The 25472-nt window shown below is 49.8% G+C and overlaps 10 protein-coding genes across 10 annotated transcripts; 4 read left to right on the top strand and 6 right to left on the bottom strand.

The window, feature by feature from the left end:
• Positions 1-399: 399 nt before the first annotated feature.
• N7484_010200 (putative MFS transporter) lies at positions 400-2030 on the bottom strand (the record flags this gene model as incomplete). Its single annotated transcript, XM_057120587.1, has 3 exons — positions 400-1658; positions 1711-1773; positions 1823-2030. The coding sequence occupies 3 exons, from the start codon at positions 2028-2030 to the stop codon at positions 400-402; spliced, it is 1530 nt and encodes a 509-aa protein (XP_056970142.1).
• Positions 2031-2677: 647 nt separating this feature from the next.
• On the bottom strand, positions 2678-3644 carry N7484_010199 (SDR family NAD(P)-dependent oxidoreductase; the record flags this gene model as incomplete). The annotated part of the gene is made up of 2 exons (XM_057120586.1): positions 2678-3235; positions 3282-3644. 2 exons carry the CDS (start codon positions 3642-3644, stop codon positions 2678-2680), a joined length of 921 nt encoding a protein of 306 aa, XP_056970141.1.
• Positions 3645-3945: 301 nt separating this feature from the next.
• Positions 3946-5186, bottom strand: N7484_010198 (purine-nucleoside phosphorylase; the record flags this gene model as incomplete). The annotated part of the gene is made up of 2 exons (XM_057120585.1): positions 3946-5004; positions 5061-5186. 2 exons carry the CDS (start codon positions 5184-5186, stop codon positions 3946-3948), a joined length of 1185 nt encoding a protein of 394 aa, XP_056970140.1.
• Positions 5187-6538: 1352 nt separating this feature from the next.
• N7484_010197 (uncharacterized protein) lies at positions 6539-8153 on the top strand (the record flags this gene model as incomplete). The annotated part of the gene is made up of 4 exons (XM_057120584.1): positions 6539-6606; positions 6642-6898; positions 6947-7777; positions 7828-8153. 4 exons carry the CDS (start codon positions 6539-6541, stop codon positions 8151-8153), a joined length of 1482 nt encoding a protein of 493 aa, XP_056970139.1.
• A 1137-nt stretch (positions 8154-9290) lies between these two features.
• On the top strand, positions 9291-10693 carry N7484_010196 (FAD-dependent oxidoreductase; the record flags this gene model as incomplete). Its single annotated transcript, XM_057120583.1, has 2 exons — positions 9291-10271; positions 10334-10693. The coding sequence occupies 2 exons, from the start codon at positions 9291-9293 to the stop codon at positions 10691-10693; spliced, it is 1341 nt and encodes a 446-aa protein (XP_056970138.1).
• A 2996-nt stretch (positions 10694-13689) lies between these two features.
• On the top strand, positions 13690-15209 carry N7484_010195 (FAD-binding oxidoreductase; the record flags this gene model as incomplete). The annotated part of the gene is made up of 3 exons (XM_057120582.1): positions 13690-13821; positions 13873-15028; positions 15085-15209. The coding sequence occupies 3 exons, from the start codon at positions 13690-13692 to the stop codon at positions 15207-15209; spliced, it is 1413 nt and encodes a 470-aa protein (XP_056970137.1).
• A 145-nt stretch (positions 15210-15354) lies between these two features.
• N7484_010194 (YoaK family protein) lies at positions 15355-16237 on the bottom strand (the record flags this gene model as incomplete). The annotated part of the gene is made up of 3 exons (XM_057120581.1): positions 15355-15944; positions 16025-16054; positions 16105-16237. The coding sequence occupies 3 exons, from the start codon at positions 16235-16237 to the stop codon at positions 15355-15357; spliced, it is 753 nt and encodes a 250-aa protein (XP_056970136.1).
• Positions 16238-19327: 3090 nt separating this feature from the next.
• On the top strand, positions 19328-20426 carry N7484_010193 (isocitrate lyase/PEP mutase family protein; the record flags this gene model as incomplete). Its single annotated transcript, XM_057120580.1, has 3 exons — positions 19328-19537; positions 19596-19743; positions 19804-20426. The coding sequence occupies 3 exons, from the start codon at positions 19328-19330 to the stop codon at positions 20424-20426; spliced, it is 981 nt and encodes a 326-aa protein (XP_056970135.1).
• An 80-nt stretch (positions 20427-20506) lies between these two features.
• N7484_010192 (uncharacterized protein) lies at positions 20507-21624 on the bottom strand (the record flags this gene model as incomplete). Its single annotated transcript, XM_057120579.1, has 3 exons — positions 20507-20980; positions 21044-21543; positions 21594-21624. The coding sequence occupies 3 exons, from the start codon at positions 21622-21624 to the stop codon at positions 20507-20509; spliced, it is 1005 nt and encodes a 334-aa protein (XP_056970134.1).
• A 465-nt stretch (positions 21625-22089) lies between these two features.
• On the bottom strand, positions 22090-24210 carry N7484_010191 (beta-N-acetylhexosaminidase; the record flags this gene model as incomplete). Its single annotated transcript, XM_057120578.1, has 1 exon — positions 22090-24210. One exon carries the CDS (start codon positions 24208-24210, stop codon positions 22090-22092), a length of 2121 nt encoding a protein of 706 aa, XP_056970133.1.
• Between the last annotated feature and the right edge of the window lie 1262 nt (positions 24211-25472).

The following is a 25472-nucleotide window of genomic DNA, read 5'->3' as shown; positions in this document are numbered from 1 at the left end:
TTGAATTTAAAGAGAGATGTGAGGAGAGGAAGGGGAAAGCAGATGCACCTCTGAAATAAAAAAGGATAATTATCGCAGACCTGCAGCTCCTCATCCTGTCCAACCCCTCTTTTCATGTGCGGTCACACGTAGTCGCATCGAAGTTGCAGCGAGCTTCGCGGAATTTCGGTGTCTCAGATAAGCCGAATGCAATAATCATGCATTATGAAGGTATATACTAGTCCCAGAGCTGCATAAATACGCATTAGCTCATAGTCTCGGGTTCGAAGGAATAAGCATCCGCATCTCCACATTCGATCGTTCCGCCGAACTTCCCCGCGAGAGGCGGTGCCGTATTGATACAAAGAGACGAGTATGCATAACAAAGTCATATTCTCAATACGTACAGACGTGCTCGCATTAAAGGAACCAACGGAACTCGGGCGATGCAGGACCATCTCGCATTCGCTCGGTAGGAATATCCCGCGCTCGGATAGTCACACCATCGCGCCGATCGCGCCGCTTGTTATCAAGCCACATATACAATGCTAGCAGACCCGCTAGACAGGCACCTGTCGCGCCAAATGCTGACACCGTAATCAATGCGGGCATATACTTAGGCGCATCTTGCTCACGGAAGACATTGCTGCCCACCAGTCCCATCAGATTGGCTAATGGGACACCAATACTGGTTAGAAGCACACGGCGGCCCTCATGTGCAATGTTGTTATTATACCATGTACTCAACATGACTGACGGCGCTGAGGTACCCCAGGTCATCATGAAAGTGGCAAAGTAAGCCACCTGCAGCTCGCTATGGACGTCGTCGATGGACGCATAGATCATGAACCCGGAAAATGTGAGTAGGAAGCCGAGAACGATGAATGGTGATCGCAGTCGTGTCCAATCAGAGAGGAATGCCAGAACAAGCAGCATGACCGCACCCGTCACGTTCGGGGCCACTGTGTAGAGGTTGGTCTTGACAGTCGGATAGCCTAGGCGTGCGACAATCTGCGGCATGAAGAGGGCAACGCCTTGCAAGGGGACACCGAGACAAATTTCAATACACAGAAAAACATAGGTAGTGGGGTGTTTGAAAATCACAAGAGCTTCGCGTAGACTGAACTTCTCGTTCACCACGGCACTCGAATCAACCTGGATGCGATGAAATGCCAATGCCTTCTCGTCTTCCGAAAGGAATTTAGCCTCGGCGGCACTCTTGGGGAGATAGAAGAAGGCGAAGATTGCGAAGAGCACGGTGACGGCGCCCTCGATAATGAACAGATATCGCCAGTTTGGAATGCTCGACCCCTGGATTTGAAACACACCAAATGCGATCAATCCAGAGAAGGCGTTCGCGATGTTAGAGGCAGCGTAGAAGATAGCCAAGCGTCGAGCTAGTTCGCCACGGCGGTAAAAGGTGGTCAAGTAGTAGATCACCAATGGGAAAAATGCTGCTTCGGACATGCCCAAGAACCACCGTAGAGCGAAGAGGCCGCCGAAGTTGCGCGCGGCCGATGAGAGCATGGTGAAACAGCCAAAGGAAAACATCAGGATTGGTAACACACGCGCCGGACTGAACTTCTTCCCAAGCATTGAGAAAGGCGGCGCGAAGATCACAAACGGTACAAAGAATATTGACAATAGAAGATTGTATTGGTTAGGCTTGAAGTGAAGGTCTGAAAGGTCAATTAGCATTCAGCGCAACTCGGATCGATACGAGGGTCTCACCGTCGGTCATCCCAGCGGTCTCGGCATTTCCCAGATTTCCTTTGTCAAGGGCATTGAACAGATCTGGCAATTGTTAATAAAGCTCTTAGCGCCTGGTCGGATAAAAACCTACACATGATTGCAAGGATAGGCAGCAGACGAAAGTCGAATCGTCGACAGAGGCGCCGTTCAGCCTTGTGGTCTACCACACGAGTGACTTCATCAATAACCCCCGGAGCGGACGCGTATCCCTGTAACTTATTGGGGTCATCGACAGCCTTGAACGAGGCCGTTTTGGTGATATCGTCCACCGACGATGGCTGCGGGGACTGCGTCGCCATCATAAAAATCGAAGGCGAGTATAATCTACTGAATGGTGTAAGCAAAGACTAGTTTCCACAGCTCCCGCAGGTGTGAAGAACTTCGAGGGTGACGTTCGTTATCAAGCGCTGCAGCACAGGCACCCCTTGCTCATTAGATAAGAAGAATGTTGCATCGACATGTCACCCCCACGCTTCTCCGCACAATGGCACGGGAAAGGGGAGTTGATCGACTATCTAATTGACGGTTGCATCTTAGACTCAGGGTCCAAGCGGTCCAGTCGTGGGGAAAGCTCGCGGATTGGGTGTTTGCCGAGGTTGGAGGCGCGAGGTGATCAGCATTCCGACCAGGGATCATGGAAGACTTCCACGATGTGAAGTATGAATAGGTCATTGATTCTGACTTTTGATTTGGTGGATGTTGCAAAGGTAAGTCAAGTTCGAGATCTGGGCCTCAGTCTATCCCAATGCGGTGCATAGGGTTGCATCGCTGACCTCACTGACTTCCCCATCACTGGAGGCGCACGTCCCCCCGGGAATCATCAACCTTGGAAAATAAAGAACGGCATTTGCAGCAACTTAGGATATGAATGTATTTATGGATATTGGGAAGCTTAAACTGGGTGGCAGCAATCTATATCGACCGGGATCATATCCCGAGAATATACTTAACCTCGACGCACTTCTGCATCTGCCCGGATCGCTTCTTCAGCACGAACCTTCCAACTATTCTCCCAACGTGACAGTGCCGGTCTACCCTCAACAGCATCTTCTCCACCCCATTTCATGCGCGCTTGATCCAGGGCGCGATCTGTTTCACCATCCGGGCAAATGATGTAGAATGACCCTTTTTCCAGTCCTTCCACCAATTCTCTCGCAACTTGGCTAGGGTACCAAGCTCCCTCTGGTTTCTTGGTTTCCTCTTCATTGGTTGGGCCGACGTTCCCCATGAGTCCAGTCCATGTCCAGCCAGGAATCAAGAGGTGGACAGAGATATGGGCAGTTGTCGGATCAGACCGTAGGTCGTAGGATAGATGCTCCGTCAGACTCTTGATCGCCGCCTTGGACGCATTATATGCTGGGTTGCCTCCTCCGGGCGGATTTGTAATGCCTTGTTTGGAACCCGTTACAACGATAGATTTGGGTGTCTGGGAGTTCGACGAGAGCAGCAGAGGGAGAAGAACCTCTAACCCGTTGAGAGGGCCGTAGACATTTGTGTCGAGAGTCTGATCATGTTAGTTTAGTATGAAGAAGGGTGATAGAGGTGCCGACCTTTCGCCAGTATTCCCCATCCAGCCATTGTTTGAGGCGGCTCGGGGAGGATTCCTGCGGCCTGTAGGCCTTCCCCGCATTCAGCACCACCAGGTCAATGCCGCCGGGGAAGACCTCGCTGATCCCTGCGGCTACTTTCTTCCAAGCTGCAGCGTCGGCGACATCGAACGCGTATGTCTCGGTTTTGAGAGAAGGGTCAAGCTCGGCCAGAACTTTTTTTGTCTTGGCCAGATTGTCCTGGTCAATATCCAGCAAGGCAAGATGCATGCCCTTGCTTCGGCAGAGCTTTGCTATAGCAAAGCCAACCCCCGAGGCAGCCCCGGTGATAAGAGCAGTTTTTTGCGACTGGATCACAGAGCTCATTTTGGCAGAGTATTAAGGGTGCAATTGAGCTATGCGTTGATGGTGCATAGTGTTTACATTTACGGGGAGGGGCAATATGGCAGAACGTCATTCACCGACTTATGATTTGAAATCAACCTATACAATGTGTACTTTCCACCACTGACGCTCATTTCTCGTTGGTCCACATGATGACGGGCATATATTTGAATTTTGTACATCCAAGTCCCAAGGCTAGCTAATTATACCATAGTAACAGGATGCAATATATACAGGCCAACTACCTAGCACACGACTTTTATACAACTCGGTCGCAAAACTATTACTTGCGACGAAGACTGCGCTTCTTGTAAGCTCCGCTGTTAACAAGAGCCTCGGTGCGTCCAGGACCGAAATCAGGCTGGCCACCGAGGGTACCGAAGATATCGCCAATGTAGTTGGAAGGCTCAACGCCACCAGCGAAGGTGGTCTCCCAGTTACCCAAGATGCCTTCTACCACGTGGATACCAGCGCGGTAGATGTTCGCGATGGCAGGGGCATAACCACCGGCATCGGCATAGAGCAGGTTGTAGGTAGCCGAAGAGCCGGGGTAGGGACGATCGAAGTCCGAGGCAGTACGCATGACAATGATGCGCGAAAAGTCAGTCAGCTTGTGAACAGCAGCGCGCATCAGAGCCTCGAGAGTAGCGTTATCCTCCTGGGCACTGCTGCAGTAATCACCAGTTCCATTGGTGAACAGCTTGGTGGTGTTGGTGAAGGCATGGCCAAGGATGTTACCGCTGTAGTAAACATCCGAGGTTGCGACGTCGCACTCCACAATAGACGGGGGCAGGGTAGCGGCCTTGTACTGTCCGTTGGTAGTGTTGTAGTGCGCGCGGTAGGCCTGGGCGGCAGTCGAGTCGGACAAGTTGGCACGGCGGGCGAACTTGGCGGCGATGCTACGGAGATCATCGTTCACCTCGAAGACCTCAGTGCCGTAGATGCTGCTGGGGTACTGGTTGGGGAAGTCAGATCCCAGAGGGAAGTAGCCTGTCTTGTAGGTGCTGGGCAGCTCGCGGATGTCGATCTCATATTGCAAGGCAACCTGGACCGCGTATCGTGCAAATGTAGCAGAGCCGAGGGTTGCTCGTTCGGGGTTGACACCTGCAATACCCGCGATGAAGAAGTATGTCTCAGTAAGGTTGAAGAGGGGAGAGAATGCAACAGAGGTGACGGTGGTAGCGGCATTGATCTCGGATTCGCCGGTGATCAATTGGCAGATTTCGAAATCCTCGGTGCAGTGAACATCGGGGTAGATGGGCGAGAGACCAGGAACGGTGACATTGTGCGCAAGGAGGTCGAATTCAGGAATGTTCCACCAGACCTCGGCTTCGGGTGCGAACTATCTCAGGGTTAGTGTACTGTAGGTTCCCAGATCTCGGTTCCATTTTCCCATACCATCGAAACGATGAACACCTTAGGGGCGATCTTTTCCTCGTGGTGGGCGTGTGGCGCCGAGGCGGCACACAGTGTGCTGCTAGCCAGCAGCAGCGACGCAAGAAGACCAGTTTGCGGAGCCAACATGTTGGATAATGTTCGTTTCCAATTGCGCCGACAGACGTGGAGAAACGATAGTTTAAATACCAAAAGCTATGCAAGATTTATCTTCTGTCGCGTTTTTCACGCTATCCCAGGCTATGATCCCCGAGTGGAGATGCTGTATACCCCATATGGAAGGGATCTACATGCGACCAAACCGAGATTTGGTCGCCCAGGGCGATTGCAGCTCTGATTGGTGTCGAATCGGTCAAGCTCCATCGACTCGACCGTACCTGATAAACTGTCTCTCTTCCGCATGCCCGTGACTGGCCCGTTGTAATCTTGGTGGGCCCTTATCCTCCATGCTTATCACCAACATGGTGAATTACCCTAAAGGTATCGGAGCATGCCGGTGGATCTCAGGTATGGAATCTTCTAGTCTGGGAGAGATATGCTATCGATCTTGATTCTGAGTTTCATCACCGGTTCAACCCCAATCCCGGGGAATCCATGACACGGAGCTATGTACTTAGCTGGACTCCTTGATTCATAGTCGACCTGCAATTGGGTCAATAGATTCAATAGAGGTCCACATGGTCCACATCGAAATCGGTCTCTATTAGAGACATGAACTAAGAGCCGGGCAGGTCGCAGGTGACGACGCAGACTTCCCCAACGGAATTGCCGTGGCATAATGGCAATTGTGCAGTTCAATGTCTTGACATAAGGTTGCTCACGTGTGGGCTGACTGCAGGAACCTTTGCACTAGTTGTGGTTCTTAATCTTGATTCGATATTCATCGCATGGTAGCCTGTGTTTTCGAATTCCTCTACAAATACATGCACAGTAGACTAGTAACCTCGAATACTGTAGAATCACAATGTAAGATCGAATAATGTCAAGATGCAAGGGAGGTACACCTTGCATCCAACCCAGCATTTGGGGGTTAATGGCTAGCACTGGATAGTTTTCTTTTTCAAGCCTTTTCAGCCGCAAAAAAACAAGGATAAAATGTCTGGTCATAGCATCCCAAGAGTACATTATTGTTGTTCCTGCTTAATTATGCTAACGAAAACGGGTATGTGGATCGCGATCGCGATCTAGATGGGCTGATCGTGTCTTCTTCGGGATTTGCACCATCAACGCTATTGAATATTGACCCCCATTGCTTTTTCTCAGTCGGTCTTGCAAGGTTTGGACGCATCTGTCCAATGGTAGATCATTATTCAAGCCAAGGGTCTGGACTGTGTCACGGCATGAGCCCAATCGCCGAGCGAATGATTGGGATCTGAGCTGACTCGTCCACTTTTCTGCTTCTCAGCTCAGATGAATCTTCTCCAGTAGAAGAAAATCGGTGGTCGTTCAAACATGTTGGACTTCAAAACGAAGAATCGACAATGGGGTTATGGGTGGAGGTCCTCAGAGAAATTCGTACTGGTAGCAGTAGCAACGACGATGTTGACAGGTATAGCGCTTGAAAGGTTGCATCGGTTGAAATAGACTGACTGAGGTAGACATGTTTCTGCATGATTTTCTGGTGTCCATTCTTCCCTCGATGCTCGAGAATCGCCTTCATCTCGCCCCCGAACTGATCCAGAACGCCAGTCTTGCTCTGCTGGCCGAAAGCGCACTGGTGTCGTTCATAGTCAGCCCATTCATCCACCACCATGCCGACCGGTTTCAAAATGATTCCTGGCTGATCGCTGGCCTGGTGGGCGAGTTGCTCGGTTCTGTGATGATTGCCGCCGCGGATTCATGTATGACTGACCCCCTTATCCGTCTTACCCTGACTGACAAAACGACAGTAATGCTACTATTCTCCGGTCGCTTTGTGCAGGCGGTCGCAAACGCAAGTGTAGGTGTTCTTGGGCTGTCCAGCTTATCACGAAAGGTATCCTTGGAAGAGTTCGATAAGATAAATCGCATAATGACCGTTTCCCTCGCGGTCGGCACGACGGCTGCACCTCTGATCGCCGGTGCTCTTCTCCAGCTGGCGGGGTACTGGGGAGCTTGGAACTGCGCCTTCATTGCGAGTGCGATTGGCATTGGACTCCAATCTTTGATGGTCGATACACCACAGCCACAGGAGAATTCGAAATTGTCCCCGACTGACGAATGTGCGAGCGAGACACCTGCAGTTGACGAAGATAGCCCGTTGTTGCCAACGGCTGTGACGGGGAATCTCACCGAGTTGGAAGGTGTCATATCAGGGAAGTTTAACTTGAACTTGTACATTTTGCTTTTCACGAATGCCCGATATGTCGGAGGCATTGTCAGTAGTATCTGTTACGCAGTTGTGTCATCAAGTTTCAGTGCCACGCTACCGCTACACGTTCGCCACATCTTTCACTGGGGAAGTCTTCCAACGGGGCTTCTATTCGCGGCAATTCAAGGCCCCAATGCTGTTCTCGGTATTCCTGTCGCGTGGTTGAAGAAACGAATAGGCACGCGTCACCCAACGACCATTGGTTTCGCTACCCTGGCCATAATGCTATGGCTGATGGGTGTTCCTGGGGACGAGCAGTTCCCCTGGGTGAACAGCGAGAATCGAGACATCTTGCTATATATCGGAAGTGTGGCGGGTGCTGGGATTTCCATGTCCTTGTTAAACGGGGCTGGCATGATGGAAGCCACCAGTGAGTAGACACCATGGCTCCCCTATCCAACGGTGATGTTAATATTCCAGGCGCCGTTTACGAGCTCGAGGACGAGCACCCGGAAATATTCTGCTCCCGTGAAGGATATACCAGAGCGGTCTTTGTAACTCGAATGAGTACAACGCTTGGGACCTTTGTAGGACCCATTTTATCGGGGACGCTAACCGAGCAAAGCGGATATTACGCGATGAATTGCGTGTTGGGTTCGTTTAGCATCCCCCCCCCTGTTCCAATTCTTCAGACTCATGCTAATATCAACATAGCGGGGATATGCGCACTATGCTCCTTTTTCGTGCTCTGGAACTTGAAATCCACGGTCCCTCGGCGTCCTGCAAAGGCGCAAGCGCGGAAATAAAGACCGAGTTTACCGAAGCCTTTCCGAGCCGCTTTACATATATTAACTGTGGCCAACCACTGGCTATTATTGACAGCTAGCTAGAGTCTAGAGGAGGGAGACAGGAGCCGAGCGTTTCATTTTAGCCCATGAGCTCCACTGAGGTTCGCTAGGAAGTCCGGTTCGACTTGTCGAAAGCCCAAAAGTAAGCCCATGAACTCAACTGTCAGACAGCTGCACGAGGCTGCAATTGGCAAAGCAATGATCCTATAAGAGTGTCTCGGCCCGTTTTCTTTACGTTCAAGGTTGTGCAGGGGTTTGTTGCAGGGGTTTTCGTCAGCGGTGGCGTGGGTCACCCTGCAGACTGCAGGCTATGAAAGAAACTGACACGCCTTGGTGCCCTCTTCTTTTGGCCTTTTTTTCCCCTTTGATCAATCAAAAATAGTGGGACTCATCCCGAGTTCGCTACGCGATGAACCAAGCGGAGACGGATACTGTAGCTCGTTCTCGACTGGGCCTCACGGGGACCAATACTTAGTTAGGCAAAGGTGGAACTGGTGGGACTTTGACGGCAAGAGACGGACCGAGTAACGGCTCTAGTCTCGGAAGAGCTACCCGTTGACGGCCAACGGTTTTAGAAGAAATCGAAAATCTTTCTTCTTCCCGTGGATCTTTGTGCATCGCGGACACAATCCGGCCCCTGAACCCCCATCCAATCGTGCTCATCCGCGCCGTCCCGGCCTCGGTTACGGGTCAACTTAGCTTGGAATTTTGTGATTCATCAGACCTGACGTGGGTGACAAAGCCAACGGGGAGCTCCACAGCGGTTCCATGGATAAATCTTGCTTTAAATGCCGAACGATCCCCTAACCCGGCCGAGGAAACCTTGTTTTGCAGTCTTTGCTGGGTCAGTTATATATCTGCAAATTACCCGTGTGGACGAAGGGGCATCCACTGTGTCGATCGTTTGGTCATGGATATTGATGCTTTCTAGAGAATGCTTTATACATACACCCGGTCCACGCTTAACGATATATGAACACTTGAAATAACGAATTCGCCACTCCCATCATACACCCAAACAAATCCGAGATTTGGGACAATCGAGATCGACACAAAGTAAAATTGAAGCTGCATTGGTGGCAAAGACAGGCCAACATGGGCTCTTTACCACACAACATTATCATTGTCGGCGCGGGGATCGCAGGTATCGCTTGTGCTCTTGCCCTGTCGCGGGAGCTGGCTCCATTCGTGCCCGACCTCACCATCACGATTTACGAGAGACATGATATCCTGTCCACATCCGGTGGTGCGATCAACCTGACGCCCGTGGCTCAGCGTCATCTGGCGCAGCTGGGCGTTTTGGAAGAACTTGACCGCATGGGTCCTGAGGGTGGAGCGGAAGTGAATGCCATCGAGCTCTACTCTATGCGTTCCGGTCGCTCAGTTGGGTCGATTGATTTTGTCGATCATGACGGCAACGGCTTTGGAGGCTATAAAGGGCGCAGAGTCATGCGCATCATGCTTTCCATCGCGATGATAACCGTGGTGGAGAGGACACGCAATGTTGATATTGTTTTTGGGAAAAAGGTCGTCGGGGGAGAAGAGCACGGAAGGAAAGCTGTGGTACATTTCCAAGATGGATCAGAAGCGATTGGAGATCTGGTCATCGGATGTGATGGCGTCCACTCCGCAGTTCGAACCCGTTGGGTGGATCCCGACTGCCCGTCCCAATACACAGGCATCTCGTTCTTACAAACCACCATCCCATCACAAACAATCTCCTCGCCTATTCACTTCCGCTCATCAGCGATGAACTACTCACGCCATGGAACCATTCTGACAAGCTATTGTGACCGGAATCAGGAGCAAATCTTCGCAGCTGCTATTATACAGTTCAGCCAGGAAGACTTGAGCTACCACAAGCTCGACTCGGGTCAAGATTGGGCGACCCAACATCGCATTAGAAGTGCTCTGCGACGACAAATGCAAGATCGCTTCTCAAAGTCCTCGATCCCCTGTATCCGGGAGATGGTGGCCAGCAAAGCAGACTGGATGCTTTATCCAGTTTATCAAGTTCGGCCCGGAGGCCGATGGTGCACGAATCGCGTTATCCTGCTAGGCGATGCAGCTCACGCAGTATGTATCTATTGCCATCATTTTCTTCTTCAAAGCTGCGGCTCCTAACAATAATATCATAGATGCCTCCACGAGATGAGTCCGCCGCATACGCGCTAGACGATGCCATTTTGTTCGCACGTTTACTGGCCCGCTATCGATCCGAGCCTTTGTCCGAGGTTTTTGATGCTTATGAGGGCCTCCGTCGTGACAAAATCAATCATGCATTCAAAGAATCTGCGCGCATGTGGGACCGGAATCGGGACATGGGTATGCTGGAAAGTCGTCTCAAGGAATGGATGATGCCGCTGTACCTCCGAAGTCACCGGGATGAACGCGAGGCGGCGTGGGAGTTCGATGCAACCAAAATCAATCTTCCTACACCTGCGCCGAGTGACGATTTAGTCAGCTTGCATTCATTTCTGAAAGAGCACACGGTATGAAGTGGATGCTCACACCGCATTCTGGGACGGTTATGGTGTTCGGCTAGGTTGCATGGATGGTGTTCGAAAAGTTTTCGCATTTTGAATGATACCTTTGGATGATTTCTTAATATAAATGCTCATGACTCTCCGTGGTCTACTTTACGTGTTCGAAATAGTGGGTGCTTGTCGTGTTCTTTTTCTTCTGTCAATTCGGTATAAAATGGCTGAGTAATAGCCTCGATGCGGGGAAAGCATCGGTTGACTGCGTGAGTCGCATATTCAACCTCAGCACGTACATTCTTCCTCGAACTCGAAAGCTGCAAGTGAATTGTCGAAGCCCAGTCAGATCTCTGTTGAACCATGGTGGGAACGTTTTCATCTGTACCAGCGGTGGACTTTGCTCGCCTGACCGACCCTCAAACCAAGTCCGATGAACTAGCCAAATTGAAAGAGGCTATATTCGTGGTCGGCTTCCTGTATTTGACCAACACTGGCCTAGAGGTATGAGCAATTTGTAAATCTTAGGAATCCATACTGACAGAAAAGGACCCAATTCGCCTCACGCATGAAGCCCTTCCGCACCTGTTTGATCTGCCCATGGAGGTGAAAGAAAATTGTAACATGATAAATTCACCATCGTTCCTTGGCTACACCCGCCTTGGAGCGGAGATGACCGCTTTGAAGACCGACCTTCGCGAGGTTAGTATCACCTGCCCGTCAGCCTCGAGTTCAACTAACCAAGTAAGCAATTTGATTTCGGAACACCAGGAGTGCGAGCATGGGAAAAGGGAGATCCATTTTGGCAGCGGCTAGAAGGGCCAAATCAGGTATAGACTGGTAAAAACCACTAGGCGTGCGACGACTGACGATTTAATGTAGTACCCAGATCAACCTGGCTCGAAATGCCTCATTGAGGATTATATCTTCCGAATTGATGATTTAGCACAAAGATTCGTACATTTGGTGGCGGAATGTTTGTCCCTACCCACGGCGACCTTCGATGACTTCAAGGGCAACATGAGTCGGTTGAAGTTTGTTAAGTACCCACCATCAACTTCCGCAAATTCCCAAGGGGTCGGTCCCCATAAGGATTCTGCTGGTCTATTCACGTTTCTTTCCCAAGATAATACTGGCGGACTGCAGGTTCTAAACAAGAACGGCGAATGGATCGATGTTCCTCCGATAGACGGAAGTCTGGTGATCAATATTCAACAAGGATTCGAAGCAATCACCGGAGGCATTTGTGCAGCTACTACGCACCGAGTCATTGTATGAAGTCGGTCTCAACCCAATGAGCGTTGCGCTAATTAGAAAATCTCCTTAGGCGCCGAGTTCAAAAACTCGATATAGTATTCCATTCTTCCTAGGTGTGCGATTGGACTTGACTCTCAGCCAGCTCAAAGAGTCCGCAGCTCACATTGTGAGACGCATCCCCGTCTCGGATGACCAGAAAAAGCGAGCAGTCGATGTCCCCAGTGAATTTCTATCTTCGCTTTATTCTTGCGTAAGTCAATTATTTATCTACTATAGATTGTCAGTTCTGACCGATCCTAGTTCGGGGAGGCACACCTGAGAAACCGCATCCTGAGCCATCCTGACGTCGGCCAGCGGTGGTACCCAGAGCTATATGCCAAATACTCCCAGCAGAGACTTGCTTAAATAACTTTGGGTCCTTTCAGTATCATTGATATTTGTCACGAGGGAGCACGGAGGCGCAAAAGGCGCTGAGATCAACCTCTCTGGGAGGTCTAACAATCTGCGGATGGCACGCCTGTAAAGGCTTGAGCTGAGAGGTAGGGACGTTTCTAACAAATAAAGGGCCATGGAACAAGAAATAAGCGATCGAAAAACCTTGGAAGCGAAAGATACTCGAACCAAGCATATAGGATGTCAAGGTAGAATTATTTTCAACTATAATCGACAATGGCCACATTTGCTTCTTCCCGATGTCCCAGGAATCTCCATAATGAGCAGTCACTCCAACCACCGGCCTTCCAAGATCCTCCTCAATTTAATGAACTAGCACACCACTTGGTATTGATTATTCAGGAGTCTCTGTTGTTTGGCAATCCTCCTTCGACTGTCCTGAGAAGCCAATAGAGAAGCGACAGCAAGCTACAGCTGAAAGTGCTCTTTAGGTTCCAAGGGCATATTGAGGGAAGGTCTTCATTTTAATCAGATAACTAGCTAGAACCACGGATAAATCACAAGAAGCTACATCCAAGGAGATCTCGTCTGAGAGTAATTCTTGGCCAGCGCCTTTGGCCTTTGTGGCAGGCCAATAGGAGAAGAATGGACAAGTGACGGTGGCTGAAAACCCCGTGGTAATCGGCAAAAATGAACCCACGTAAAGATTGGCTGATAATTAAAAAGAACTTTGGAAGCCGTAGAATACTGCCATTGATGTCAAGTCCATCAATTGTAGATGTTATGGGCGGGTCAGCCTGTTGTTAGCGCAGCAGGGCTCTGTTCACCTGGGTTGGAAAATTCACAACACCCCTATCAATGTCGTTGCCAAAGGCAAATAATCATATTGGCAATATTGAGTATAATGTCTTGGAACGATGAAGGAGTGGAGATCCACAAATGAGCTGGAGAGCGGAGGGCACTATGTAGTCCCAAAAGGGACACCTTAAAACCTGGAGATAGTGTGCTGGTCTGCGAAAATGATATGACTTAGCTACAGTCTAAGATGAATCGAATTATACCTGATGTATATATCCCGATTTCCGATGCGGGTTTCCGTGCACAGCCTCCATAGCTTAAGTTCACATAACTACCTGTGGAACAACCATCAATATGTGGGAATAGTTACCCAAACAAACTTTCTCCAGTCACACTGAAGCTATTTTGAATAACAGAGTGCCAAGGCCAGCAATGCCTCACCCGTTTGACGTCAACCGCGGAGCAAATACCCCGCGATTCTGATTCGTGTCTCACCCCACTTCACCCAAGACTCCGCAGACCGAGGGACCAAAAAGAAAGAAAATAACACATATAGAGAATTGCAACCAATGGCAAAACTCAGTGACTTATCGATCAAGGCTCTTCGCAGCCAGCTGCATTCCGCCTCGGTGTTAACCCCGGATTCAGATGGCTATCAAGCAAGTCTGACTCGGTGGTCCGACACTGGCATGAAACCCGCGGTAACAAGCAAAAGAGCGTGACACAAGATTCAACAGACTGACTGAGAATAGGGCATTGTGGTCCGGCCAGTTGACCCAGCGGATGTCAGTATCGCATTGTTGTGGGCACAAGACCATGACATCGAAGTTGCGGTGAAAGGGGGCGGTCATTCCACTGCTGGTACCAGCTCCAGCGACGGTGGCCTGGTGATTGATCTGTCATGCATGAATCACGTCACAGTTGACTCCTCTAGTAGGACAATTACCGCCCAGGGTGGCGCGACATGGAAGGAAGTTGACGAAGCAGGTGCGGCCCATGGTTTGGCGACGGTCGGGGGAACTGTGAATCACACGGGAGTTGGCGGATTGACTCTCGGCGGTGGATATGGGTGGCTAAGTGGGCAGTATGGTCTCACGATCGACAATCTTCTCTCTGCGCGGGTTGTGCTTGCTGATGGAACGCTTGTGACGGCATCAAAATCAGAGCACACTGAGCTGTTTTGGGGATTACGCGGAGCGGGCTACAATTTTGGTGTTGTGGTTGACTTTACCTACCAGGCGTACGACCAAGCAGAACTGGTCTTCTCTGGGGTCTTAGGATTTACACCTGATAAGCTCGAACAGGTGTTTGAGCAACTCAATGGCAGCCTCGCGAGTCCTGACTCTCGCTCTGGGGCTATGTGTTTCTTCGCCCTGGCTCCAGATGGATCGGGTCCGATCATCATCGTGATCTGCTTCTACAATGGCAGTCGCGAAGAAGGCCAGGCACGGTTTTCTGGACTCATTAACCTGGGCCCTGTCCTCAACGCTCTGGATATGATTCCCTATTCCATGGTGAACACTCTCCAGAACCCCCAAGCCACTTACGGTGACCGGAAATCCTTCAAAGGAATCTTCTATGAGCCACCGATGGATCTGAGCTTTGTGCGGACTATGTTTGAAGATTTAATGGCCAAGATACAGAGCGACAGCGACTTGATCAAGTCCGCCATTATTCTTGAATTCATGGACATGCGCAAAATTTGCGAAACCCCCTTATCAGCAACTGCGTTAGCAAGCCGTAACTCAACTCAGAATGGGATCATCTGCCTTCGATGGACCGACCAGACCAAGGATCAAGAACATCGCGCGTGGGCACGTCAAATCCAAGCCAAATGGAAAGCTGAGCTGGACGCGAAGACCAAGGGTCGCCAGGCAGAAGTACCACAATATATCAACTATGCAGAGCGTAAGTGCCGCCGAATGTTGCATGAGGGATATTCTTTAATGCTTACCTCATCTTAGCGGGAGACTCGGCGGTTTCAAACATCTATGGTGAGAATCTCGAACGTCTGCAAACCGTCAAAGCCACGTACGACCCGAAGAATGTGTTTCATAAGATGCACCCGATATCCGCAGCTTCAACTTAGATAAGAGGGATCGCCATAGATAGGAATCCCGAACGAACTTAGGTGTTCGGGCGAGGGGAGAGAGATAAGAGAAGCAGTCTAGGCCCGTAAATGGTAGACCAGAATGTATTTAAATCTTGAAACTCTACATACTGGTAACGCAGATTTATGATTTGCTCTTCCAAAAGCCCCAGCACAATGCCACCGAGAACTTAATCCCGGCTGCCAACCATAGCACAGGCGAGATTTGCTGAGTCGCTTTAGTGACCCAGCCTCCAACAATAGCCCCAACCAGAGTGAGAATAAAGGCTGCGAGGCGCCGATCCCGTTTTTCGTTCCGCAGTAAGAACAGCTTCGGGTCCGACATCAGGTCACACAAAAGGCTTGTGATCACTACGGTGGGGATCTCGTTGTATCCCAGAGCTCGACTCGCAACAATCTGGCCTGCCGACTGAAAGCTGAGGAGAACGATTGGGACCTCCGAGTCCCACTTTGTGGTCGTTTGCACCAGATTGGATTCCATGGCACTGGAGACCACACCAGCCTGCACCAGAGCGGCGGTAATCATGATCATACTGGCTTGGATGAAGAAGGAGAGCATCAGAGATCCCCGCTTGTGTGCCCCGATCCATTGGTTCAGCCGCGCAAAGAAAAAGGCACCCAGGACAAAGCATCCGATTGATGTCAAGGAGCGAGCCCAGCCGTATGGACGTGAATTCTGATTTGATGTGCCGAGGCCCACGAAGATGGTGTTTCCTGATTGAACCCCCAGTGATAAGTATCCATTTTGCACATCCAGATGGTTGTAAAATGAGACAAAAATGAAGATATCTTACCAGTTTGCATTGAGACGAATGTGGCATAAGCTGCTGGAGTTAGTCTCGGTAATCTAGTCACGGGAATGAAGGGTTCACACCATTGTATATTGTGCTATCCACAAGCCCAGAGGTCAAACAGCAGGTGAACAAGAGCAAGTCGGCATGCCGTGACACAACTTCCTCTCTCAAGAAGCGTGTGATTCCCGCCGCACGACCATGTTCTTGATCCATAATGTGAAGGGAGTGAAGAGTAAACAAGCTCCAGTGGAAACGGCAGGGAATTCCTCGTTATTGTTTGCCTTCATGGGCCACGACGATGGAAGGGATCAATGACTCCCAACAATTGACACTTATCCTCCTTCCCCTCCTACCTGGCCAAGCACAACTTTGCTGCACGATGCAGGCCAAGATAAAGGCACACCTCGACGGGCAAATCGCGAGAAGGATCTGCAGCTGAGTACTAGGCATTCCCCACCCACCAACGACTTTCCATCCATGGGTGTAACATGGCAATTTAGTTGTGGCTTACGCCGAGCAGTTCTCTTACCTCGATCCAGTGCCTAGAAAGCCGCCAAGGTCAATCGGCATGAATTTCTGCCATGCCGAGAACCTTGGCGCCAATTTATTCAGTTTCATGATCTGGGAATGAGAGTCGATTGTGGCGCAGGAAGAATCCGGGAACTCCCATTGTTGGATTTATTGTTCTGCTCCCCTTAAAGGCATTCGGAAGGTTTTAGAGTGTGCATGATAAGGAAATTTATACTGCGTATTCTGAGTGGACAGAAAGCTAAGGCGTAATCAAGACTAAGGATGGCTGAAAGGGGGGGGGGATTTCAGTGGGCCACATAGCCTTTTCTGGAGGAGTGGGGGGTTGTTGATCTCCCGAATGATGGTTCCGAGGAGAGAACTTGGCGAACAGGGGGTGTTCTTGATTCCCGAGTCAGACGGACGCAATCTTTAGCGCCCCCGGAAGGCCGAATCTCTCCAGAGTATGATTCTGCACGGAGAGGTCCTCACTAGGCCGATTCGGCCCGACGCCGCTTTAATGACTGTGGCGTAGATGTGGTTTGAACCTTGAGAACAGGAACAGTTCAACAGGAAGGCTTTGGTGATTTGTATTGATCATGGTTGTTGACCTTCCGTGCATGCGGTTCTGGCAGGCCAGCCCTACCATCGTGCAGACCACGAGCCATGCATAAAATTCTCCGTTGATCTCTTGGTTTTCTTGGTGTATGGGAGAGTATGCATGTTTGGTGGGTCTGGGTGGGAAGCCTTATCTTCTCAACCCTCTCGGACCGTCCCAGCACAACAATTAATTTACACGTCCACGCGGTGATGCCAATGTTGTGAAGGATTTCGAATCCCGCGGGTTTTCCGTTCTCGAATTGCTCTTCACGCTCGGCTTAATTTCCCACTGAAGTCGGGATCCACCGAATACGGGCATACATGGGTCACGCCCGCCCTCTTTCGGCTAAATAACGGGCGGAGAAGATCAGGGGCAGCCTTACTTGGATCTTCGTGAAGACAGCTTGGGGGTTTCAGACGAGATGGTGGATAATGTAGCCTGACGATCGCCATGATTCGTGGCCTGGACATCCCCGGTCTCCATATTTCCCTTTCCAGGGCTGCATGATCCCCATATCCGTAGGCCTGAGAAGCGCCAAGCGACATAGAGGAGCTGAGGGCGAATGATGGTACAGAAATTGGCCCCAGTAAGATCCATTTCGGCATATGGGATTGAGGGGGTTCCAAGACCACCGGCGCGATCCTTTCCTTCTAGGGCCACTGACAAGACCCCAAAACGCGTCCCTACATGCTATACTCCGACCTCCATGTCGTCTTCTGTTCGTATACGTGCGCACCACCTTGCATCAAAGGCCTTCATTCGGTTCGGAGTTCTTTTGCCCGACATTAGCTTTCTGCTTGGCGTATCTCGCTTCGACGCTGCGCAATAACCCTTGTAATGTGTATCTCGGCGCTTGGAATAGCCTTCGCGAGCTCCAATAATCACGCATGTAGCGTGGCTGCAAGGATTCAAGCTCGGAAAACCGGAGAATTCATCGTTACCCTCGAATGGGTTAGGTCTAAGCCCCGAGGAGATGTCACTACCGCCTACATACTTGACTTCATGCCGCTAGTGAATTTGTTCTCTTTAGGGAAGGACATTGGAGAATGGGACGAACGTCCTAAATGTTGATTCTGGAGAGGACTTGAATGAATCCACTATCATAAATTAATCTATCAGGTTAAAGGTCAAAAATGAAGCGAAGCAACCTTGGAAGGAAGACCTCAGTTTGAGTTTCGCCGACACCGTAACTATTCCGCTTTCGGAGAAGCTAAAGCAGTGATATTGAGTGGGATACGCAATTAAGTGGCGTAGCAAGATGATTGCCCAGTAGTCCCTGCATCGCGTTCGGTTCTCCTAGTCGAAAGGAAATGCCGATAAGATATCCAAGGCTCCAGATAATATATTAACTTCACACCTCAACCACACGCTAGTGTCCATTGCATTACAAAGATAAAGGCCTCCTATGATCTTGACGAAATTGGCACTATGGGTAGAATAGGTGTAGAAAGGACTGACTAGAAGATGGACCGGCTCTCCAAACACCTAATAGACCATTACACGTCTATTTGAGCGATATTTGGATCACTCATCTTCCTGTCAAAAGCGGCAAGAGCGATCCTACTAAAAGGGACATGGTAGGTATTCCGAACGGTGAGTAGGAACCGACTATGCAAGTGAGAAAGGATGGCACACATGCATCTGCATCAGCGCATAAGGCGCCAAGTGACAAGAAACCGATAATGGACGTGAACGTAGATTCAATGAGGCCAAACTCCGAAGGAGTGCACCTTGCTTGGCGCCCACATCGCACACATGCATTATCAACATCCCTGGCCCCTGCATGGTATTTCTTCATTCTGCAAAACGTGGCGATCGATACGTCTACATTCAGCAGTTCCTCCGACTGTCCGTGGCCATCAAGACTACCGAGTATTGAGGTTCTGTGGGGCCCGTGGTCATTAAGGTCATCTGCATTGTGATGTCGAATTGGTACGACCCAAGAATGAGAGATAAAGCATGTCGCATCTTGGCATACGGTGAGATGTTGCATCCCCAAGATACCAAGACCTGCTCATAGCCTGTGTGATGATGTTGGCCCCAATTTTCTGGATAATATCGGACCCAAAAGTCCCTTTTTCTCGTTGGACGGCTTTGTCCGAAGAGCGGGGTGAGAGGTATAAAGATGCCAGCTTGTCTCGAGTCAGAGTTATCCTATCGCTGATCAGTGCTCAATTACATTGCAACCTTTCATTATGACTATTACAATCACCGTTGAGAAGGATGGCTACTATGAGGTGAACGGCATGAGGCAGGAGCCCTCTGTCTCCCTCTACGTTATTCCCGCGGCGTCCAAGCTACGACGGATGCTCAAGGACACCAAAGATATGATCGTGTGTCCCGGTGTCTATGATGGCCTTTCAGCTCGTATTGCTATGGAGCTGGGCTTCAAGGGAATGTACATGGTAAGGGCTTTCTATTCACCCCCCAACCATGCGTTACGCGGACTAATACGGGCTATAGACCGGAGCTGGAACGACAGCATCTCGACTTGGAATGGCTGACCTCGGACTCGCTCAACTTCACGACATGAAGACCAACGCAGAAATGATTGCCAACCTCGACCCATTCGGAGCCCCTCTCATTGCAGACATGGATACAGGCTATGGAGGTATGAGAATGGAAAGATGGAGTTCCATCACCAGGATGCCTAGCTAACCAAAGCATATAGGCCCATTGATGGTAGCCAAGTCAGTCCAGCAGTATATTCAAGCAGGCGTTGCTGGCTTCCACATCGAAGACCAGATCTCAAACAAGCGCTGTGGTCACCTTGCCGGCAAGCGGGTAGTTGGCTTGGATGAGTACCTGCAAAGAATCCGGGCCGCAAAGCTGACCAAGGACCGTCTGCACTCTGATATCGTCCTCATTGCCCGAACTGACGCCCTACAACAACACGGATATGACGAGTGTATTCTCCGCCTGAAGGCAGCCCGCGATATCGGCGCTGATGTGGGTCTACTTGAGGGGTTCACTACAAGGGAACAAATGCGACAAGCTGTCCAGGATCTTGCCCCGTGGCCACTCCTGCTCAACATGGTGGAGAACGGCGCGTCTCCCGTGGTCACGACCAAGGAGGCCGAGGAAATGGGATTTCGAATCATGATTTTCTCATTCGCCTCGATCATTCCTGCGTACATGGGAATCAGAGCAGCATTCCTGCGTCTCAAGACAGAAGGAGTTGTCGGAACACCAGAAGGACTTGGGCCGAAGAAATTGTTCGAGGTTTGTGGATTGATGGAGTCTATGAAGCTGGATACTGAGGCTGGAGGCGATGGTTTCGAGGACGGTGTCTAAGCGAGAAATTATCCACTGGATGAAATTGCAAGGCGCGAGCTCGCTAGACTTGATATTTGCATACAGTAACCATTTGATTGTCAATTTGAAGCATTTCGTTCACGGGTTCGCTTTCCAAGGTCAACACTGATCAAGGGATCACTGGTAATCTGTACTAATGCTCGGTGTACAAGCGTGGGCTCGGAATCACCCGGTATCAGCTTGTACAGGATTGGCGATAAACTGCGATGAACAATAGCATCGGGGTCGTCATCCCCGGTGAGATTTGTCATGATTTCCGTGCGAAATGGCAATCGGGGCGAAACCCACCAGAAGTAGAATAAGACACTTTGACATTCCAATCTTCCTTTCCATTTGACGAATCTCCACAGCAGTTCTTTCAGTTCCCCGCTACGTGTGGCAAAATCATGCGGCATAGTATGCAAGTATCGCGCCTCAATAAACTCAACTATTTGACTGAGAGTGACTTCCAGCTCAGGTCTTGCAAGCGCCAGAGCTGCACTACTTGTTCCAGCACGCCAATATTGGCCGATATCCCTGGGGTCTTCATTATTCTATTAGAGAGACGGACTTTCAGGATGTGGTGCAGTGATGGCAAGCATACATAGTTCTTGTACCTTCTCATCAAGCATGCGGAGCGCATGGTTCATCCCAGGATTACCTGTGCCTACAACAAAGCGACTTAGGATAATATGGAAGATCTGCTGCGATATATCCTCATATATGTTGAAGAAAAGCTCTTGTTCCTGGTGCGAATCCACGTCCGGACCTTTTTCTGGATTCCCGGGTTGCAACGTTCCATAGTGTCGTTTGATCCAATCTTCAAGATCGTCGTACAGTTGACTTGTCATTTGGTTTGCTTCCTCGTCGCTCAAATCCCGCATCCCTTTGCCAAGGCTATCAAGCCTAAGCCTGAGATCATTGTTTTCCTTTAGCGCTGCATCCGCTGCTTTCAGGGCATCTTCCAGAAGCTCGCCTTGTCGGTGAAGCTTGATACTTGAAAGGTGCTCCGCCTCTCGCGCCTTTGTTGCAGCTGCCTCATGATAGTCTAGATTTTTCTTATACACACTCTGCAGATTTTCAATTTTAGCGATCACTGTGGACCCATTTTCGTGGTCTATTCTGTGTGTTATTGCCTGTAATATTGAACTGGTGTCAGATACCCACCTGGCAATGTCTCAGAAATTGGAGGCGTCATTTCAGCTGAAGATCTGAGTTCTTCACACTCCATTATATAAAAGAAGTTTTCGACACAGTTTAGATGGGGTGACGAACTCTCAATGCTCTTGGAGGAGGATGACGCCGTTGGTGTCACTTGAGGTGCAACTCTTCCGTCGCCATCTATCGCTCTGAGGTTCTCAGATAGCATACTGGGGAAAAATCGAGATGAAGTATTGAACGAAGTTTCAGATCACCGAATTGAAGGAAGATGGGAATTTCATTTTCCTCGCTCGAACTTGTCTCGCCAGGGCCGACGCTACTTATGGCAAAGGGCAAGGGTCAATGACGAATATAAGGTGTAATGTTCAAAAAGCTTCAAGGTTTAGACCAGGTCAAGATTGTCTCTATCTCTAAGGTTGGCTTTTGAGGACTAGTTCTATAAACGACGACCAGAGTACTGAAGATCACACTCTATCTGTCAAATATACACAGGTTCAACTCTTTACTCATGCAAAGTCATGTGCTGCAAACCGGACCCACGGACATAATCAAGGGGCGCAACAAATGCCATCTGACTCCACGAGAACACCTGGTTCTTGCCACCATAGACAAACACCTCAAAGCGTCCCGCAAAACGGCCATTGATCCAAACCCGACTACCTTCGAACTGATTGGTTGCTATCGTGATTTGAGCCCGCTGGGGAACAGTGACGACATGGTGTGAGGACTCGGTACCATTCGCCCAGATCCGTCCGGGCTCTGCGGGCTCAACTCCATCAGTCTCTGCAACGGAATGAAGAGGATATGGCCAGCCATCCGCCGAAAAGACCAGTTCGCCATCAGCCGAAAGAGAGAGTGTTGCGTCATCAGAGTGAAGAGAGAAAGGACCATTAGCATCCAGTTCCAGTGTGTAGTTCATTCCTTTGCTTCCGAGACCTATCTGGTATTGTTGCGCATGGTGATTAGGTTTGGACCATGAGAACAGTACCCTCGGCCGACCTTTCCCTCCACGTACCATTTGTCGATCGAGGTTCTGCGATACCGCATTACTGGTGAGAAGAGAGATAGATTCGTCCAGGGTCGACGGTTCCAGAAGTGGCCCTCGGTTCCCTGACCATGCACGAGATGCGACAACCGGAATTCCATTTCGAATAGCATAATAAGCCTCCAGCTGCGTGGTCGCATCGGGTCCGTTGTCGTTCCATGCGGCAAGTATGGCACCACGAACGGCATTCTTCGCCGGTTGCTCCGAGGTGTTGACGGGATTGAACAGCTCCGGGGTCCACTGCCAGCCCTCAACGCCGCCAAAATCCAACACTCGGTTGTTGTTGAAGAACTGAGGGTATGGTGCTGGTGTGATTGGAACGTGGTTGTTTTTAAGCGAAAGATAGGCCCACCAGTCCTCAGAATTGATGATCTGGTATCCATCTTGTGCTAGTGCGACCGGGTCCGACTGGCCATATTGCCAGTGTTGGATGGTGATATTGCTGTCGATCAACAGAGCACTGGGCTCATAAGTACCCCAGATGCGGATTTTCTTTCCGTGAGTCTGGTAAATAAAGTCGGACATCTCGTTGACGAAGCGGACGTAGTCATCCGCCAAGGTGGAATCATACTCATCAGCGCCGATATGAACCTCTTTTGTATGGAACCATGGCAGGAACTCTGACCATATGGATTTGACCAGGGGAATGGTCTCGGGATGCGTGAGGTTGAGAAGGTCTTTGCTGTCCAAGGCAAGCTCAGGCTTCCATTTCGTGACCGACAAGCAGTGACCGGGACTCTCGATTTCAGGAATAACAGTCACTCCTCGACGAGCGCAGTGTTGTTGAAAATCGTCAAATTCCGACCGAGTCAGTGTCTCGTTTATGCGCTGTACCAGGGGCAATAGCTCTGGATTCTCCGGTCGCAAGGCAAATTGCGAATAGACCTCTGTCCAGGTGATGTTCGGGCCTCGACTTAGAGGAAAGTTGTCCGTCGCATGATAGTGAAACTCGGAGAGTTTGAAAAAAGAAGCGTAGGTGCACAGATTTTTCAAATAATCCAACGAATACCACTTGCGTCCCGCATCGAGCATCATGCCACGCGTTGGGTACGCGGGTGCATCGCTCATGCGACCAGGTGAAAGGGTGCCATTGAGAATTGTCTGCTGAAGCAAAGTGCGCGTTCCCCACCACACCCCTCGTGCCCCTGAGCCATAGATGGATACGCGATTCTTATCAACTACAAGCTCATACCCTTCCTCCGTTGCCGTGCCATCCTCGTATGTGAATTGACTTGCTGGACTATTTGAACGGCCAATAAAAATGCCGGACGCGTCTTTTGGGAAAATTTCCAGAGTTTGATAGCTCCAAGTATCATTCGTAAACTCTTCAAGATCATCACGAAACGTTTGCGCGAATTGGTCGACAGACGGAGGAATTAACGTGAGCCCATTCTTATCGGTCCACAACGCGAAGTCTGCCTGAACATACAGGACCCTGTCGACGGTTTCCAATGAGAAGCCTCCATCTCCGGCCGAGATCTGATCTCCCTGAGCCGGCGCGAATTCGACTGGCGGTAGAACTTGGAGGGCGGCGGCAGCCGTTGCAAGTGCAGCAAGGAGCAAGGTGTGCCAAGTCATGGTAGTGCGACATTGCAGATCTTGACGTAGCGGGGAACTTTGATTTTAATAATTGAAGCAAGGGGCACGGTCCCTCGATCGCCAATGGCAGCGTTGCATTCTTTATCAAAACAACTGTCTGGCATGGCGGGATGAAGTCCGATTGTGGGGAAAGTGAAGATCGGTGCATCGTTGCACATCAGTGTAGCAAAAAACAATCTATCATTGAACATCCCACCAATCCACATTAAGGGCATCGCAGTAAAACTTAATTAAGTGCAATATTGTCGAATACATACTCGGGTACTTACCGATTCATCCTAGACAACCAAGGAACGTGAAGGCGATTGAAAAGTGATGCCCACTGAGAAAGCGCCTATCCTTACCTATATCCCGGCTCGAACGAAGTGTCATGCGTCATGGTTTGAATAAAGTGAGGGCATATCCTCTTTGAAATCTTGGGAATCAGATACATTAATCTTGTCTGAATGACGTTTGCCAAGCTGTTTCCTACATAGGCTAGCGAGGTGCTCAACTACTTCTGTGATGTTTGATTGTCAATCTCGTAACAAAGAGGCTTTGGTTGAGATCAAACTGCACATTATCATTTGGCTTGGCTGACTTGATTTTTTTTCACCGAGAGACGCCACTGAGGATTTCTTTTGAATCGTTCTCCGGTGAGAGTCAAGAACATAAATTGGGATGGGTAGCTACACTGCAATCTATTGCACATGCTACAATGCTGTCTAGCAGCGGCTTGGACCACAAGAAAAAAAAAATATCATGTATACATTACCGAAGTCACAAGGGTATAGAAAGCTAGCATGGGCGAGTACTAAATATGGGAGTTGGAAGAAAGCGAACATACCACCATCAATCAAAATAATTAATGAGGACCCAGAGATGTCATCCAAACGACATGTTCGATCCAATGTCGTGCGTCACTTCTGAGCCCTATCTCAGTGTCTAAACTCCCAATTTCAATGTAGACTGTGTATGCATTGTCATTCAAAGCCTCGCAGAATCCGCCTGGTCAAAATAGGAGAAGTATTTGAGGTGTTTTGTGATTAGGGAACCTCCATCCCTAAGCCGGGAGATTGTTTCAGCAGAGACGTCAAAGATGCAGATAGAATCTGTACCATCTAAGAGTCAAAAGGATAAATGATGGGTGAATGGAAAAAGAAGAAATGAGAACCAAGAAAAATAGAATTTATAGTCGTGCCCTACACCTGATCATCCAATTCCAACCCACATATGGCATTGAACTGCGGCCAAAACTCGCA

Source organism: Penicillium longicatenatum (genome assembly GCF_028827895.1).
Source record: "Penicillium longicatenatum strain IBT 33135 chromosome Unknown contig_6_segment0_segment0, whole genome shotgun sequence".
In the NCBI taxonomy this organism is placed as follows: domain Eukaryota; kingdom Fungi; phylum Ascomycota; class Eurotiomycetes; order Eurotiales; family Aspergillaceae; genus Penicillium; species Penicillium longicatenatum.
Note: the sequence above shows the minus strand (reverse complement) of the source record. Positions and strands in the feature narration are given on the sequence as shown.